Source organism: Vulpes lagopus, chromosome 11 (genome assembly GCF_018345385.1).
Source record: "Vulpes lagopus strain Blue_001 chromosome 11, ASM1834538v1, whole genome shotgun sequence".
Lineage (NCBI taxonomy): Eukaryota > Metazoa > Chordata > Mammalia > Carnivora > Canidae > Vulpes > Vulpes lagopus.
The window spans coordinates 60,215,943-60,234,803 of record NC_054834.1 but is presented as its reverse complement, the minus strand read 5'-3'; the positions used below and the strand labels follow the sequence as shown (position 1 = coordinate 60,234,803).

Below are 18,861 nucleotides of genomic sequence, written 5' to 3'. Positions count from 1 at the left end.
ACAGGCAGTCAATATCCTAGTGACATTTAGAAGAAGTTTTAAAGATAACTATGTTAAGAAGACTGAAAAGTCTCTTTAAAAATATGGTGTTGAAATGGCTCTTTGAGGGAATAGAGCAATCATTAGCAATTCTGGTAGACCAAAGAGATGTCTGCTTTTTTATACTGTTCTGTCATTGTGACTGCACGTAGTCCCACTGAAACCTTACTCTCAGGCTGTCACTGGGAACCATGGGACTATATTACATGTAGGATTTTTTTTTTTTAATTTTTATTTTTTTTATTTATGTATGATAGTCACAGAGAGAGAGAGAGAGAGAGAGAGGCAGAGACACAGGCTGAGGGAGAAGCAGGCTCCATGCACCGGGAGCCCGATGTGGGATTCGATCCCGGGTGTCCAGGATCGCGCCCTGGGCCAAAGGCAGGCGCTAAACCGCTGCGCCACCCAGGGATCCCTGTAGGATTTTATTATAAATAAATTCTGAGGATTAGTCACAAGAATTCCTTATTAAGATCAGTTTTTATGTTATGGGGCCAAATTTAGAGTTCTAGAAGAGCATACTGTTTTTGTCTATATATTTGCTACTCACCAACATTCATAAAGATACTAAGGAAGACAATTTGACGGGGGTGGGGGTGGGGGCGGAGATTTACCTTTTAAAAAAATTATTTTTTAGTTTAAATTCAATTTACGATTATATGGTATAACACCCAGTGCTCCTCACATCATGTGCCTTCCTCAATGACCATCACCCAGTTACCCCATCCCCCACCCCACTTCCTCCAGCAGCCCTCAGTTTAGTTTGTTTCCCTTAGTCAAGAGTCTCTCTTGGTTTGTCTTCTTCTGATTTTTCACCATTCAGTTTCCCCTCCAGGAATGTAATTTTTATAGATACTTAAAAACCACTGGAGCACCTGGGTGGCTCAGTCATTTAAGCATCTGACTCTTGATTTTGGCTCATGAGATTTGGTCATGAGATCCAGCCCTGCTTTGGGCTCTGCACTGGGCATGGAACCTGCTTAAAATTCTCTCTCCTTTTCCTCTGCTCCTTCCCCCTCTAAGAAAAAGAAAAACAAACAAAAAAATCAACCTGTTTTCTTTTTAATTAATTACTGTATGTATATAAATGTGTGTGTGTGTGTGTGTGTGCATATGTGTACCTATGTATCATTCTTGTTCAAAATAGCCAGATGCACAGAAACAGAAAGCAGATTAGTGGTTGCTAGGGACTTGGAGGGAAAGGGAAGTAGAGAAGGACTCCTAATAGATGCAGGGTTTCTTTGTAGAGTGATGAAAATGTCCTGAAATTACATTGTGGAGATAGTTGTACAACTCTGTGAATATTTAAAACTAATGCACACTTTTAAAAGGGTGAATCCTATGGTATGTGAATTATATTTCAATAAAGCTGTTATTTGTTAAATAAATAAAGGTCAGGGTCATAACCTATAAGGTTTGATGGACTGGGAGAAAATAAAAAGTACAAGTTTGTCTCTGAAAAACTAATAATTTTTGAAGGAGAATGGCAGTATTAACTTTGTGTCTTAATAATTTCACATTAGGGGCACCTGGGTGGCTCAGTGGTTGAGTGTCTGCCTTTGGCTCAAGTTGTAATCCCGAGGTTCTGGGATCGAGTCCCACATCAGGCTCCCTAAAGGGAGCCTACTTTTTCCTCTGCCTGTGTCTCTGCCTCTTTCTCTGTGTCTCTCATGAATAAATAAATAAAATATTTAAAAAATAATAATTTCATTTTAAAGGATTAAAATAATATGGGCCCTACTGTGTAGGATCAGTTGTGATCTGGTCACACCAATTCTTGTTATCTGACCCTTAAAACACTGTTTTAACTTACTATTCACTCAAATAACATTACTTGATATTTTGTCTTTTAGTTTCTTCAAATATAGAATAGTTTTATTTTAGAGTTCTGCTAATTATAAGCTATTAAACATGGTACAAACATGTACAAACATGAGTAATTCATGTTTAAATTGGAAGTGTGTACGAGTCTTGATCTCAAGGTCATGAGTTCAAGCTCTATATGGGTTGTAGAGATTACTAAAAAAATAAATAAACTTAAAAAAGGATGAACTTTTGGGAAGGTAGAGAAAACAATGAACTGTGGAAAATCTATTTGGGAACAGGGCTGCTCTTGTCCTTCTTAAAAAAAAAAAATCTTAGGAATTTTTGGTTTTCCAAAATAGTAAAAGATTAAGTCTTGATATGAGTAATTGTACCATCTCTTCTGATTGATGCCCCAAGGACATCTTCCTCTCCCTCATCATATATTTGTCTTACTGGTTTTTTTAAAGATTTAATTTATTTATTTATTCATGAGAGGCAGAGACATAAGCAGAGGGAGAAGCAGGCTCCCTATGGGGAGCCCAATGCAGGACTCATCCCAGTACTCCAGGATCACTACCTGAGCCAAAGGCAGATGCTTAACTGCTGAGCCACCCAGGGGCCTCCCTCATTGTATATTTGGAAGAATAATAACCATTGGCAATTATAGCAAGCAGGACCAAGGAGAAGTATGGTAGGAAGATGTTCTTATACCCAAAGAATTATTTCTTCCTTTTCCAGGTAAATCCTTGTATAGAGAAGGCTGTTGTAGAAGTTTGTCATATTGTAAATTGTTCTGCCTCAGCCCTGGTTTCTTACAAGTTGGTTAAGAGACCCTGTTGCCTTCATCCTTTCCTTCTATAAACCTCAGAGGCCCAACTGGTCCATGGCCTCTCTCCTTCCATGCTTGATTCTTGTTTTCTGGTTCATAGTGGCAATACTACCAACCATAGCAGAAATTCTGGCCTCCTACCACTCAAATCCGGAAGGAAAGGAAATTCTCAGAAATGGCTCCGCCTCAGTTGACCAGGACTCAACCAGAGCTTTTCAGCTTGGGACTGTTACAGCACAGAACTCTTGGGATCTGGGACATACATTAGAGGAGTTTTGTGGGGAGACTGGAGAAGAGCAGAGCAAGAGAGGTTGTTTTGTGACAGAAGTAGATGGGGCTGCCTGACTGGCTCAGTTATTGATCTTTGGGTTGCGAGTTCGAGCCCCACATTGGTGCTAGAGATAATATACAAAAGTTAAAAAAAAGAGAGAGAGAAAAGGCAGTGGTTGGGAGAGGTTTAGGGGATCCCTGGGTGGCTCAGCGGTTTGGCGTCTGCCTTTGGCCCAGGGCGTGATCCTGGAGTCCTGGGATCGAGTTCCGTGTTGGGCTCCCTGCATGGAGCCTACTTCTCCCTCTGCCTGTGTCTCTGCCTCTCTCTCTCTCTCTCATGAATAAATAAAATAAAATCTTAAAAAATAAAAAAAAGGAAGTGTTGGGGAGGGTTCCTGTGACTGCCATAGTGTTTAGGAAATAAGAGCAAAGAAGTACAGTTATTTGGAATTAACTTCTAGTGGCTGAACAGTTTCTCTCTTTGTCTTCTTTTGGAAGGAGGGAAAATTAGGAATGTAATAAACACTTTTGAGGAGAACATCCTTGGTTTTTATAAAATTATCAAAGATTAAGAAACTACTAATTTTCATGAACTGTTTTAATAGAGCCTAGGTTTAATACTTTGGTAAATTAAAAGTAGTTCTTCATCAGTGAAAACATTGGACAGTGGTATTCTTGCTGTCAGATATTATTGTGGTCAGATTTACTAACGACCTCTTACATAATTCCCTTAACTTGACCTTTTCAATTTTCTTTCACAGCCAGTGTCTGAAGAAATGAGTTTTTACTATTTTTAGAGGTGATGAGTGCCTCAAACTGTAGTGAGGACTGAACTCACGAAAACAAGAAGACTAAATAAAAGTGATCCACAATAAGCTTTTATTCAATGTTTCTATGTGTGCTGTAGTTTGAAGTTCCTTAATGATATTCTGCATTATAGTCTGTTTGGAATGTGTATCCACTGTGATGTCATGGAAATTCGACATTGGGCCTGTTAGGGCTTGGAAAGACAATACTCGAATGGGAAAGACAATACTTGAACTGTCCCATTAATCATTGGCAGAAAAAGCCCAAAACTCAGTGCCATCTAGCTCTCTTTTAGAAGTGATAGTGATAAGATTCTGGTGTTATGATACTCTCTTTTTGGTAGCACAGAATTTGTATAGGAAACATGAACACTTGTGAAAACTGAGCGGAGATAGAGAAAAGGAAATTAAGGACTTGTTTTTTTTTTTTTTAAAGATTCAACCTTTTCCATATTCACACATCCCACAGTTACACATCCATTCTTTTTTTGTGTACTCTTGAATTCATTCCTCTTAGTAAGTATGTATGTAGTCTGTATCTCATTCTTCAGTTTGGAAAATATTTGAAGAAGACCATTGGGCTGAAGCGTATCCCTGAATCATATATGTTCATGCATCAACCGAATAGAATGAGAAAGTTAATAGTTGTTTGCTAGGAAAGAGTATGAAAACAAAGATAGAAAAATGCAAAACCCAGATTAAACCTAAAATTTACTCCTATCCAGTGCTGACTAAAATCAGGAAGTTTCAGATTTTGTACTTTTGGGGGAAGTTACATGTACAACTTAAATAAACAAATATTTATGGAGGATATTTGTGCAGAGGGGCATTGTGCTAATCTCTGGAGAGATACAGTTATAGTTAATACATAGTATTTGTATTGGGTATTTTAGGGGAGGGCTGAGTCCACAAGTAACTATAAATTCCTTGAAAATTAGGAATACTGAAGGAGTTCAAAAGGACACACACAGACACACATATCATCCCTTCTGAGTAGGGATATTAAACATGGCTTCATGGAAGAGATGCATTTGAACTGGTAGAGGATGTTTCAGTGGAGAGAATAGCATAAATAAGGCATGAAAACATAGGTATGCTTATTTATGGGTTGATATCTGAAGGACTGGTCTGGAATGACTAGACATAAATGCTGAATCTATGATACTTAGATAGAGCTGGAATCGTAGCTTAGAGTTTTTTTTATTGGAGGACTTCACCTCTAAGGGTAAAGAATAGGACTGTAATCCATTGTATAGTAGATTACCTATTAAAATTTTTGAGCTGGGGAATGACATGGTCAGAGTTTTAAGGCAAGGCACCTGAACTTGGAATCAGGTGCATGGCCTGGACAGCTATTAGAAGGTGAATGCTAGAGAACAGGTAAGAGCTACTTTTCATTTGAACTAGGTTTGGCATTGGGAATAGAAAGGACATCGTGTAGACAGAATCTGTCCAGTTTCGTGGTTCATGGGATGAAGGTAAGGAGAGTTACCCTGATAATTGTAGCCTGGAATATTAGAAAATGTATTTATTATTCTCTTTACTCATTCAGCTTTTATTGAGCATAGTGGTGATTTTAACAGAATAAGGAATTCAACAGGAGGCGGCACTAATTTTAGAGTCCAGATAATCAGTTGGATTTGGACATGACCTAAGTGGTACTGGTAAGATAGCGTTTAGGAGGTATTTTGAAATTTGGTTCAGGAATTCAAGAACATTTGAAGCTAGAAATGGAGAACTAGCATCCTATTAATGGTATTAAACTCATCTATTACACAGAGGAAAACCAAAGTCCTGTGTCCTCAGGGTCCACTTTGATCAAATAATGTCAGTATGACAATTTGGGAATTTTTGTTTAATTCAGTTTGCTCAGAATCCTTTTCATAGTTAATTTTTACTTCCTTTTTGCCATCAATATTTTAGAAATCAAAACAGCATAATCACAAATGTGTAATAAAGGATTAATGTATGATTCCCCAACTTTTTATTCAATTTTAGATATAAGTAGTAAGCTATTAGTAAAATAAAGCAATGTATCTTTTAAAAAAGGAATGTAAGAAAGGCATTAAAACAGGTGGACCTCTTTTTAGGTGACCTGAATTAATATCTTGTTGTATGGTAGGCAGTTTATCATAAAACTGCCTTATGTACTTTCTTTAAAGAAATAGTTTCATTTCAAATTTACATTTTGCTTAGCTATTAGAAAAGGTTATTTGGAGTTAATGAATATATGAATTTGCACTAAAATCTTTTAGAAGTTGCTAGAATTTTTTGTTTTTGTTTTTTTAAAGATTTTTTATTTTATTTATTCATGAGAGACACAGAGAGAGATAAAGAGAAGCAGAGACACAGGCAGAGGGAGAAGCAGGCTCCATGTAGGAAGCCCGATGTGGGACCTGATCCCGGGTCTCCAGGATCACGCCCTGGGCTGCAGGCGGCGCTAAACCGCTGCGCCACCAGGGCTGCCCAGAAGTTGCTAGAATTTTTGCAGTGTATTGTATTATGCTCTTCTCACAACTTATACATACTTCAACTTTTGTCCCTTCTAGTAGGAAAACACTTGTCTCTGTATTTAGCCTATCAGTGGACATTATTGTAGCATTCGGTAGCTGAAGCCTGATATAAATTGTATCCTCCTCTAAAAAAAAAAAAAAATCAACAGGTTAAAATACCACTGGCATATTGTTCAGATTTCATCAGGTTCTTCATCATCAGTGTTGGCATTTGTGCAAACAATGAAATAAAGGGGCTGGCATTTATGATTAGTGAACAAAAGGTATCAAATATCAAAAAATTTATGACTTAGAATACTTTATGTAATTTTCATGGTGGTGGTCTAGGTTAACAATCGAAGAGTGTCACTCATTGAGCATTTTTTTCTTTTTTTGTGTGTGGATACACACTTGGAAGGACGCATCTGTCAAGGAGAAATATTTATGAGCACTAATTTTCTGACTTGCACTTAATTCTATGTTTTAAGCAGTAGAGGCCAACGTTGTGCTTCTCAGACTTTAGAATGCATAATAATTGCCTGGAGAGTTTGTTTAAACACAGATTCTGCCCCTACTTCCTACCCCCATCCCTCACCCCCTAGATTTGGGATGGGGCCATCTTCTAATGAGCTCTCAGATAATGCTGATGTTGCAAATCTGAGGACCACATTTTGAGTTGCCCTGGGCTGACACACTGTGACAGTCACCCCAGAATTAGTAATTTAGAAGTACTTGGAATTCTTACATGGAGAAAATCTGAAATAAAATGTTCCATATTGGACAACCCTTTGCCATAGAAACTCAGTCAGAACTAAGAGCCCATAATGAAAGCATTAGTTATCAATTACATAATTAGTTAGGATATAAGTAACATATATTAATCCTGATAAAATATTACATATTTTTTTGTATATCTTGTAGTTGCATGAATGATCTTATATTTTCAGATCAAGACAGTTTTTAATCTTTCGTTTGTGTTTATTTTTCTCATCCTCAGTTAGTGACATGGGGATTTAAAGAACATAGGTCTGTGTAATTAATAGATTTCCCTCAAATGTAAAGAGGTTAAACAGATCATAAAGTTGTGAATATGAAGTCATTTGAGAATAGTACAATAGCAGTTTGCTAAAACTTTGGAGACAGCCACGTCTGTAATGTAATAAAGAATCACAGAGAGACAGCGCTCGATATTTTTAGTATTGTGACATATTTATGATACTTTAATTTTGAATGTACTTAGTCCACTGCTCAGCAATACTTAACTTTTTAAAATGTTTTAAAGTGCTTGAAGGTTGGTATATGGAACTTGAAAGTAATAAAACTATATTTTTATAGAGTCTATAATTTAATATGGCTTTTCACTGATTTGTATTAGTCTTTGAGTTTTCTATGTTTTGATTGTATTTATCTGTTTTAATATTGGAAGAAATTTCTAATTTTTTTTCTTTATGGCTTTGGAAGATTTTCTAAATCTCTTTTAATAATTTTAGGCATGTCTAAAGATTTTTAAAAAATATTTATTTAAGAGCAAAAGAGAGCAGGGGCAGAGGGAGAGAGAGAAGCAGACTCTCCACTGAGCAGGGATCCTAATGGGGGACGCAATCTCAGAACCCTGGGATCATGACCTGAGCCGAGGCAGATGCTTAACTGGCTGAGCCACCCAGGCACCCTTAAAGATGTTTTTCTAATAAGATGTGGTCAATATATAGTGAAAATGTACAGCTCTTAATGTTCATTTTGGTGAGATTTGATACCATATAACCACCATCCCAAACATAGAATGTTTCCATTCCTCCAGAAAATTTCCTTTGCCCCTCTGCAGTTAAATTCCAGCCCCTATTCTCATCTGGAAACCAACTTTTAATTTCTATCACTATAGATTAGTTTTGTCTGAATTTGAATTTCATATCAATGTAATTATATAGTATATACTCTTTTGTTGTTGCCCAACATAATGTCGATATTCATATATGTTATTAAGTATATCATTTTTTTTCTTTTTTACTGTTGAATAATATTACTTTATATATGGACATATTACTACTAATCCATTCTCCTGTTGATAAATTTTATGGTTCTAGTTTTTGGCTATTGTGAATAAGGTGGTGAGTATCTTTGTTTAATAAGTCTTTAGTGAACATTTGTTTTTATGTTTCATTTCTTTTAAGTAAATATTCAAGAGTAAATATCCAAAATTATTTGACCACAGAATAGGTATATTTGTGTCTTTGTCAGAAATTATCAGTTTCATCCTAGCACCATATGAAAGTTCTAGTTATTCTTTATCTTCACCAACATTTAGTGTTATCATTCTTTTTTGTTTTAGCCATTCTATTAGGTGTTTAGTAGTATTTCATAATTTTTATGTACATTTTCCTGATAACTAATGAAAAAGTTTGAGCACAAGTTCATGTGCACATAGTCTATTCATCTATCTTCTTTTGACAGTCTCTTGTTTTTCCTCCCTATTTTTTATTAGTATGTCTTTTTATCATTGATTTATAAGATTTTGTTATTGTTGAATATTCTAGATGCAAATCTTGTGTTAGATATATATTTAATCAGTTTTTTAAAACCAATCTGCAGCTTGTCTATTTTCTTAATTGGTGTTCTTTGCTGAGCAGAAAATTTTAAAATTTTGATGTTCATTTTATCCATTTTTTATCATTAGTGTTTGTGCTTTTTGTTTTCTGTCAAAGCAGTCTGCCTACCCGAAGGGGCAAAGATATTCTCATGTATTTCCTTCTAGAAGCTATGTGAAACATTTATGTTTATGACTCCTTCATTTTGCATTAATTCTGGTATATGAAATGAGATAGGGGTTGAGGTTAATTTTTTCCAGATGGCATCCAGTTGTGTTTCAATTCAGTTTATGGAATTGCCTTGGCACCTGTGTTGAAAATCCGTTTCTTCTAGACTCTTTATTCTGTTCTAGTGATTTATTTGGATATATTTACAAACCAGTACTACAGTCTTGGTTACTGTAACAAATCTGTAAAGCAGGTAATGTAAGTTCTTCAGCTTTGTTCTATTTCAAGATTCTTTGCCTGTTCTAGATCCTTTGTATTTCCACATACACCACAAATGTATTTACACACTGTTTGATTTCTTGTAGCTGCCCAAACAAGTTACTACAAACTTGGTGGCTTAAAACAACAGAAATGTATTCTTTCATAATTCTGGGGAGTCTAGAAATCCAAAATCTGTATAACTGGGCCAAAGTCAAGGCTCTAGGAGAGAGTCCATTTCTTGTCTCTTCTAGCTGCGACTGGCTGCCAGCATTCCTTGGCTTCTGGCCTCATCATTCCCAATCTTTAATGCCATTATTTCAGATCCCTCTTTGTGTCTCTGAATGGTCTTCATATCATCTTCTCCTCTGTGTGTCAAATTTCCTTCTGTCTCTTTCTTATAAGAATACTTGGATTATATTTAGGGCCCACTTTGGTAATTCAGAATAATCTCTATTTAAAGATCTTCAAGTTACATCTTCGAAGATCTTTTTCCTAATAAAGTAACATTGTACGGGTACCAGGGATTAGGACCTGATATCTTTAGGTTATCAGCCTATGACAGAATGTGTTTTCTTTTAGACCTCATTTCATTCTGGAGCTTGCTGTCAAAATGGATTGGATTGAGGCTTTTCGCACCCTAAATGACATATTTATTTACTTGCTAATAATTGCAGTTTTTAATTGGACTGTACATCATGGAATGAAATTCATTGCATTCTAATAGCACAACAGATTAGGCCTCAGATGGTGAGTTGCTTATTTAAAATACCAGTCAGGAAAATACAAAGTTAGTAAGGAAATTGAATTATGCTTTGACTATCGTAGAGTTGATACATGACTCAATAAAATTTAGTGATAGCTTTTAGTTTTGGGTGGCCACAAACTAATTCTTGATTTTGCAGGGCTTTTCCCGGTAAGCCTTACCGAAATCTTCTTCATGCGGTGTTAGAAAAATGGGTCAGCTAGAGAACTTTACATAGCAAACTCTGATTTGGTTTGGTATGGGAATCACTTTTTATGAGCATCATTTGATAAATCATGGCCATAAAAAGATGAAACTGTAAAGCCTTAGTTTCCCTTTCTTTTCTTGTCATTATATTAATTATCTTAAATATTTAAATGTTGATAACCCTTAGATTTGGCATAGGAAGAGAAATAGTTTGCCAAAAGGAAAATGGAAGCCTTATTCTCTTTGTTTGCCCTATAATCTTTCTCTCAGCATGCATGATGTTCTTCTGTGCAACCAGATAACACAATAGCTTTGCTTTGCTAGTAAGGATCATCAGCAGTGTGAAAAGTTCAGCATGAAAACAAACTCACTGTCAGAACCAGTAGTCTACATTATGAATAAAAATTTACATACTTTCTGAATTCTAGATTGAGGATTGAAGTCACTTTATTTCATGTTCCTTGCCACAATTCACTGAATGACTTTGGACTTAATAACTTGTATAAAACATGACATTGTACCTGTAAATTTTTCTTCTTCTTTTTTTTTTAAGAATTTATTTATTTATTCATGAGAGATTCAGAGAAAGAGAGAGGCAAGCTCCATGCAGGGAGCCTGAAATGAGACTCAATCCTGCGTCTTCAGGATCACACCCTGGGCTGAAGGTGGTGCTAAACCGCTGAGCCCACCTGGCCTGCCCTGCACCTGTAAATGTTTCATGTTCTTTCAATGTCTTTTAATGAAAGAATTTAAGTGATTATGCCATTATTAGTTGATGAGTATGTGAGCTAACCATACTAATGTCATGAAATATAAAAATGGTGGGTTTTTTTTGCCTGTTTTATTATAAAAACTTTGAAGAAAAAGAACAAGGGCTAAAGGGAGAAAACTAGTCTACTAAGTTCAAAGGAAATTCCTAAGATATATATTTTTTAAGATTTTATTTATTTGAGAGAGAGCGAGCATGAGCAGGGGGAGAAGCAGAGGGAGAGGGAGAAGCAGACTCCCTACTGAGCAGGGAGCCCTACTTGGGCTCCATCTTAGGACCCTGGGATCATGATCTGAGCCAAAGGCAGATGCTTAACCAACTGAGCCACCCTGGTGCCCCCTAAAGTAACTTTTAAAATTAAGATATGTTCTTTAATATATTTTATAAAGCATTCAGAATAATTACTGGTAGCAAATTCTAGTTGAATAGTATCAAGTAGTTCCTTGTTAACTTGAGTGAAAATATGACATATTTGAATATCTGCTATTGTGATATCCCCACATCATTTAAGTGAAATGTCTCTACATTTAGATAAGCTTTCCTCACTTATTTGTTGAAAGACTCGGCAATGCAAATGGAATATTCTTTCAGAACTGATAAATAAAAAGAGAAGGAAGAACCATGGAGAATATAGAGGAAAAAGGAGATAATATAAGTGAGGTATCTAATAAGCCACATTCACGTTTGAGAATTGATGAATTGGTATAAAGTGTTTTTGTTTTGACCAAATACTTTTAAAAATTACTGCACATTGAAAACATTTAAAAAAAAATGTCTTAGATTTGGAAAACATAAGTGAAAGATTTACAATGAATTAACTTACATCCAAATGTTGTGTTGAGTTCTTTAAAGTTTCTTACTAGAGCACTTGGATAGCTCAGTTGGTTGAGTGTCTGCTCTTGGTTTTGGCTCAGGTCATGATCTCAGGGTCCTGAGATGGAGCCCCATGGTTGTTCCATGTGGGATGGGAAGTCTGCTTGAGATTCTCTCTCTTCCTCTGCCCTCCCCCCTCACCCATGCTCTCCCTTTGTCTCTGAAATAAATAAAACTTTAAAACAAAAAAAAAGTTGTTTCTTACCAATCTGCTGTAGAATAACCATATATTTTTTTTTTTTTTTTTTTTTTAGAATAACCATTTTTCAATAAAAGTTTATGTCTGGGAATTTGTAACTTTAAAATCTTCAGGGCTGAGCTGGAAGATGAAAGGTATTTATTTTCAAGTATGATTGTATAATCCGATTTTGTGAGAAAAAGCTAGTAGTTCATTTGTGATGGTATTTACAGCCACACATCTTTTATAAGGAAAGCTTCATACTCTACAGAGTTTGTGCCCTTTCTTTGTCATGTCCTGCTTATCTGCATGTACCTATTTCTGTTTGTGTTAGTCATCCTCTCTAGGTAAATTGTCCATGAGACCGGTGATTCTATCAGCAAATTATCCAGAAAATGCTGTCTTGCATGTTGTGACAGATCATGTCACTGGTGGATTTATAGCTACTCCAGTGGTCTCATTAACCTGGCAGTTGTCTCCTGTGCCCAACACTGTTGTCTTGTTGCCCTGGCATCTTAGTTTTCATCTGCTCATTACCTTCTTTCTTTCTTTCTTTCTTTTTAAGATTTTATTTATTTATCCATGAGAGACAGATTGAGAGAGAGGCAGAGACACAGGCAGAGGGCGAAGCAGGCTCCATGCAGGGAGCTTGACGTGGGACCTGATCCTGGGTCTCCAGGATCACACCCTGGGCCGAAGGTGGCACCAAACGGCTGAGCCACCCTGGCTGCCCTCATTACCTTATTTCTTAACTAAAACTTAGATTTACGAGTGTTAGTTGTTTGTTTTTTACCTACCCCCATCAACCCTCTCTATTCACCATCCCCTTTATTTTTGATTGGCAGTATCATCCAGATAAACAAAGTGCAGATGTGCCAGCAGGAACAGTGGAGGAATGTATACAGAAGTTCATCGAAATTGATCAGGCATGGAAAATTCTAGGGAATGAAGAGACAAAAAAAGAGTATGACCTGCAGCGGCATGGTGGGTACTTGTGGTGAGGAGCCACAGCACACTGGCAACTCTTTGAAGCTTTCCTGGGGAGCATATTCCAGCACTTGTACCAAGTTATTATTGCCTTCCTTACTCCTCTCTTCCATCACTGTTTTTAATTATGTCCTACTCTTAGTAGTGATTATTGTGTGTCCATTGAGAAGTTAACAAAACTAGTAGGATGTGGCTTCTTAGGAAGCCCTGAAAACTACTTTTTCTAACTAATGAAAAATGTTTAATTACACATTTCTAATGTGTTTAATAACTTATTTTTTAATTTAATTATGTGCTGATTAAAATTTTAATTGTAGTACTTTTAACAATGTGTACTATATAAATAGCAGTCAAAAGAAGGGTTCTCTATGGGATAACATTAGAAAGCACTCTGCTGTCTTTGCACTTGTTTTAGGCTAGGTTTCATGATTGTCTCCTGAATAAAGTATTCTTTAGAAGATTGCCATAAATGGTATTTTAGGAATGCACCTTTCCTAAGCAGTTTTAAAAGTCATTTCTTTTATGCATTTTAGAAAATAGCTTCTTAGAACAGTGACAAGCTCTGGTGAGAAAGAAAGGGAGAAATGTAGGTCAGGTTTGTCACACATAGACTGCAGTTACACGAAGTGATAGGCTGTCTTTCAGCACTGGCCTTGGGATAGGAGTCCCTTAGTCTTGTATGTGAACCTTCAATATGCACCCTGCATGCTAATGGGGGGGAGTCAATAATCAGTTACAGCCTGTGGGGAAAACACTCAATTGCACTCTGCAGTAGCACACCAGGTTCAACATTGACTCAAATGTGTTGATAAAAGCTCACTATCTGTGTAGTTGATTATTGAATCCCCTCCCATGCCCTACACTGGCACATCATCAAACCTAACAAAATGATTTTAAGGTTCCTACTACTAAGGTTATGAAAATTTGATTTGAGAAACAAGGCTTACTTCTAAAGCACAGCATTGTAGGATAAAACCAATGATATATATGGAATTTCCATATTTTCAGAGGGGACTATGCTGGTGGTATTACAGGCAGTATGTGATACCTTTGTGTATAAAGATTTTGTGAGCTATTTGTTTATACAGTGGAGAATTTTTTTTTATTTTTTTAATTTTTATTTATTTATGATAGTCACACACACACACACAGAGAGAGAGAGAGAGAGAGAGAGAGAGAGAGAGGGGCAGAGACACAGGCAGAGGGAGAAGCAGGCTCCATGCACCGGGAGCCCGACGTGGGATTCGATCCCGGGTCTCCAGGATCGCGCCCTGGGCCAAAGGCAGGTGCCAAACCGCTGCGCCACCCAGGGATCCCTACAGTGGAGAATTTAATAGTGACTTTCATCATACTAATCAGCTCTAAGGCCATTCTAGTTTTTTTTAAGACTGATGAACTTTTTAAAAATATTAAACTGATGAGTGTAAATTCACTTTGCGGTGAATTTAGTTAATTTTCAAATATGGTTTGAATATTGGGTCTTATCTGTTTGGTGCATATATAAGTATCCTGCAAATTTTTTATTTCTTTTGTAAATCTGTTTTATTTATTTATTTTATTTTATTTTTTAAAGATTTTATTTATTCATGAGAGAGACAGAGAGAGATGGGGGGGTGCAGAGACACAGGTGGAGGGAGAAGCAGGCTCCATGCAGGGAGCCCGACATGGGACTCTATCCTGGGTCTCCAGGATCAGGCCCTGGACCGAAGGTGGTGCTAAACCGCTGAGCCACCTGGGCCACTCTGTAAATCTGTTTTACTTCTGGCAAAAGAATGTAGAAGTAGTTCCATTTGAGGATGAATTCTATTTATAGGTCATTCTTTTTAACCTTGGTTCTCGTGATAGGATTTCTTTGGAAGTACTGAAACTAATACACATGAATGTGTCATATGTGAGAGGTTACCTATGTGTTTTTGCACATCTTTAGTTACTTTGTGGGTGCCAGTTTGCCGAAGATAAGGATAATCCACAAACCTGTACTCAGCAGGTGTAGGGGTATGTACTTGCCCTGTTGGTCTGCATTTTTGCCATTCCACAGCCTGTGTACTATTAAGAATCTGTCAGTAAAACTGACTAGAAGCCCACTATCTAAAGAGAAAGAAATAGGGAGAGATCAGGAATAAAAAAACTAATCTCTCTTCCTAGGGAATAGGGTGTTGGAAGATGAGAAATGGAGAGAAACAGGAAACGGTTAAAAGTGAGCAGTACAGTTGGACAAAGCAAAGTTTCAAAAATGTGGTAAGAACAAATAATATCTTCTCGTCGCCTTTGAGAAGTCCTTGGAAATTTAGATTTCTTTTGAGCTTCGAGTCCTTGGTTTTAAGGTTTTAATGGAGGTAACTGCAGCCTACTGGATCATAGGGGACTCTTGTAGGTCATTGAGGAGTCCACAACAACATTTAGACAAACTGAATATAGTGAGAGTTGGGCCTGATTCATGATATGGATAGATCTTCTGCTTGGAATTTAATGTTCGGTTTGCTCTGCAAGTTTTTCAAGCAGGTTCTAGGAGGACAGTAGAAATACAGCTTTTCATGACTTTTCAATATGTCAGATCTAAGTACTAGGTATTTCCTTTATTACCAGCAACTCCAAATGGTGAGAATGCTTTACTTCCATTTTAAATTGAGATTGGATTGCTGTTTGGGTAAGAACTGTATAAGTCAAAAAAAAACAAAAAAACAAAAAACTGTAGAAGTCTCTTATCCAAATATAACTAATTGACTGTTTGGCTGTTTTTAAGCCTTTCATACTAGAGCTATTTTTAAAAATCTCATAATAAACCTAGTTTCATACTGTCATTTCTTTTGAATGCTGACATTAATTTTTCCTTTTTGACCCATCTTCAGTAATTGGCTCCTTAAAAGAAGGAAATGAACTTGAACTTCTAACAGTGAGGATTTAGATTTGATAGAAGGAAAACCTTTGAGAGTGATAATTTGTTAAAGACCAGGATAGGTTACCAAGAGAGAGAGAATTTGTTATAACCAGGTCAAAGCACTCTTTTTTTCTGGGTCACCCCCTGGGGACATGGAAATAGCTTTGTTATACAGAAGTCTTTTTGCATGTGGTGATAGTTCATTGTAGACTTTCTTTTCATAGGGTGTGCCTTAAATATGTTTGTTTCCTGTCTTCCATTAACTTGGAGTATAAAATAAACCTAAGCTCCGTAATACTTGGGAAGGAGGCAAGAGATGTTTTATTGGCTGGTGTTTAATGCTTTCTTATATTTCAAAGCTCAGAGTTGGTGCTCTGTTGTAAGAAAAGCCTCATCAATATTGCCCACAACCATTTATTTCCCTAAAAGATCATTTAAAGGGGCTCTTGACATCCATATTTCTTTGCTTTACAAAAGATAGGATCCAATGAATTCTAATAAAGTCTAGGGTAGATACCGTAGTAAAGTACATATATTTTTCTTCCTCATTTTCATGTATCTATTCTTAGTTGATAATTTTAGGGCAATGTTGGCCAGGCTAAAGAAAAGGAAATCTAAAAAAAGATGAGTAATATTCAGTTCCCAGATATTAATACATTTTGAAAGCAGTGTTAACTAGTGAATTTAATCAATTAGTTCCAGTTGGCATATTTACCTTCTTGTTTCTAAGGATGCTTCCAAAGGCTTGCTTCCCAAGTTCCCTTGAAAGGCATGTAGTTATTCAAGATTAGGCTTTGCATTTTAGACAACCAGAGGAGCACTTTGGAAAATCTTTTTCGGATTTATAAAATGTTTATATGAATAATATCTGTTGAATAGCTTTTGGTGCCCTTATAAACCTATGGGGAGTTTTCTCATATATTAAGCACATTAAAAAACACTTTAGAAGTATATCATGAGAAGATCATAGGGATCATGATTCAGTTGCTTTGTAATGTGACAGTCACACAGATCTCCAATGTCTGAGTGACTGTATAGAGTGACACAGCTGATGAGTTAGGTTTACTTCTTTGTGATCTGAAGTAAAACAAACCTTCAGGTGAAGTTGGGCAAATGAAATGTTTTAGAAAAATAAGTGGATTGTGTTTGGAATCCTTGGTAGTATATTATTAATGTATCTTGGTTTTCTGTTAGTGAATTATTTTGGTAATGTGTAGTCTTCACCTTATAGTCAGCCAAGTCCTTGGATACCCAAAACAGCCTGACTCAGGAGATGGGGCCAGACATTGTAAAGTCAGTGTGTCTTTACTCAAAGCTAATCAGCTACTCTCCCTTAGCTAGATTCAAAAGGTCATTTCTGATGTTATATTATACAATTTACCTTGTCCCTTTTATTAGGATAAATATTTGAGAATGGGAGGTAATCAAATAAATTATGGGCCAAATGGGAACATGTCTTAAAACCCCAGCAACATTTTTGTGTCAAAATGCAATTAAGCCCAAAATAAGAATCTTTCGTGAAAAGCAAGTTAATGCTAAAAACTGATTCAATACTTTTAAATGTATATAATATGAATCTGAATTAATTTAAGAATAATGACTTAAGGCCAGTGGATATTTGTGTAGATTATGTACTAAAACTGACCCTTATAAAACACTTGTATTAGTCAGATCAGAGTTTCCATCTATGATCATATCAGTATTTCCATTTGATTTTAGGAATTTGAAAATTGGCTGTAAAAATGTGCTTCAGGTAAAACTTGAAGATAAGCATCAGGGGGCATGTTTTTTTTTGGTGACTGTCTCTGGGAAAAGTAAGTATGTGAAATGATGCAGAAAATCCATCTAGACAGTTAGGGACTGGCATTTTCTTCAGAGGGAGAAGAGAGTATAGAGAAAACTTTTCTGTGAGCGTCCTCCTGCTCCCTCTTCTTTGTCACAAGAAGGTAACTACTCATGTTATCTTTTACTTTTACTTGAATGCAAATAACTTTTTGCAGTGAAAATATATTTTAAGATCTTTTCTCAGTGGTCTTGAATAAAAATTTGGCTGGTTTCAAAGAATGTTACAGAAGCCCATGGGCAAGATCACAGTTATAATTCTGGCATACTTGGCCATAGTTGGGAATTCTGATTTAATACTAGAGAAGATGGAAGATTTAAGGAAGTCTGTGTCTCCCACTTTAATGTCTCTCCCGGTTTCACTTGGGTACTTGACCCAATTGACATCAGTGAGTCTTAACCCAGAACAGAGTTACCTTTCTCATTGTTTTTTTTCTCTCAGAATTGAAACCTTCATTCCATATTACATGCTGATCACTTCTGCTTTGCTCAGTGTACAACCAATGAATTGGAAATGAGTGTTAACACTTCTTAATTTTTTTTTCTTTGTGATCTTTTTATCCTCCTAGCTATCACGGTAGTCCGTAACCAGAGTGTAACACATACCCACAGCTGCTAATTGGCCACCTCCTACAGTCCTGTACATTTTGATTGGTCTAAATTTCTTTATGCTCACTCCTCTGTTTAAGAACTTATGTAATGACCCTCTCCCCAAAGTAACGTTGACCCATTCATCTAGAATTTAAATGGGATAGAAGCTTTGAAACTTCAGCCTTATCACCAATCACAAACCTCCTGTGAATCTTCTACCCTGGTTCATTTAAGGGCTCCCAAACACATATGCCTATGCTCTTTGTCATTACTCAGAACATCCTCCTATTCTGATTCATCACAGTTTATTTTTTAAAAGTATGTATGTATGTATGTATGTATGTATGTATGTATGTATGTGAGAGTGCGCCTTTGCAAGAGAGCACACAAGCAGGGGGAGCTCCAGAGGGAGAGGGAGAAGCAGACTCCTCACTGAGCAAGGAGCCCAGTGCAGGGCTGGATCCCAGGATGGTATCATGATTTGAGGTGAAGGCAGCTGCTCAGCTGACTGAGCCACCCAGGTGGCCCTGTCACGGTTTAT

General features: G+C 36.6%; 1 protein-coding gene across 2 annotated transcripts in view; it reads left to right on the top strand.

The window, feature by feature from the left end:
- The window catches only part of DNAJC24 (DnaJ heat shock protein family (Hsp40) member C24), a 62,418-nt gene that overhangs the window by 33,148 nt on the left and 10,409 nt on the right, over positions 1 to 18,861 (top strand). For both annotated transcript variants that reach the window (XM_041773479.1, XM_041773478.1), the window contains exon 3: positions 12,868 to 13,006. In XM_041773479.1, coding sequence (XP_041629413.1) covers positions 12,868 to 13,006 — 139 coding nt within the window. The remainder of the gene's footprint in view (positions 1 to 12,867; positions 13,007 to 18,861) is intronic.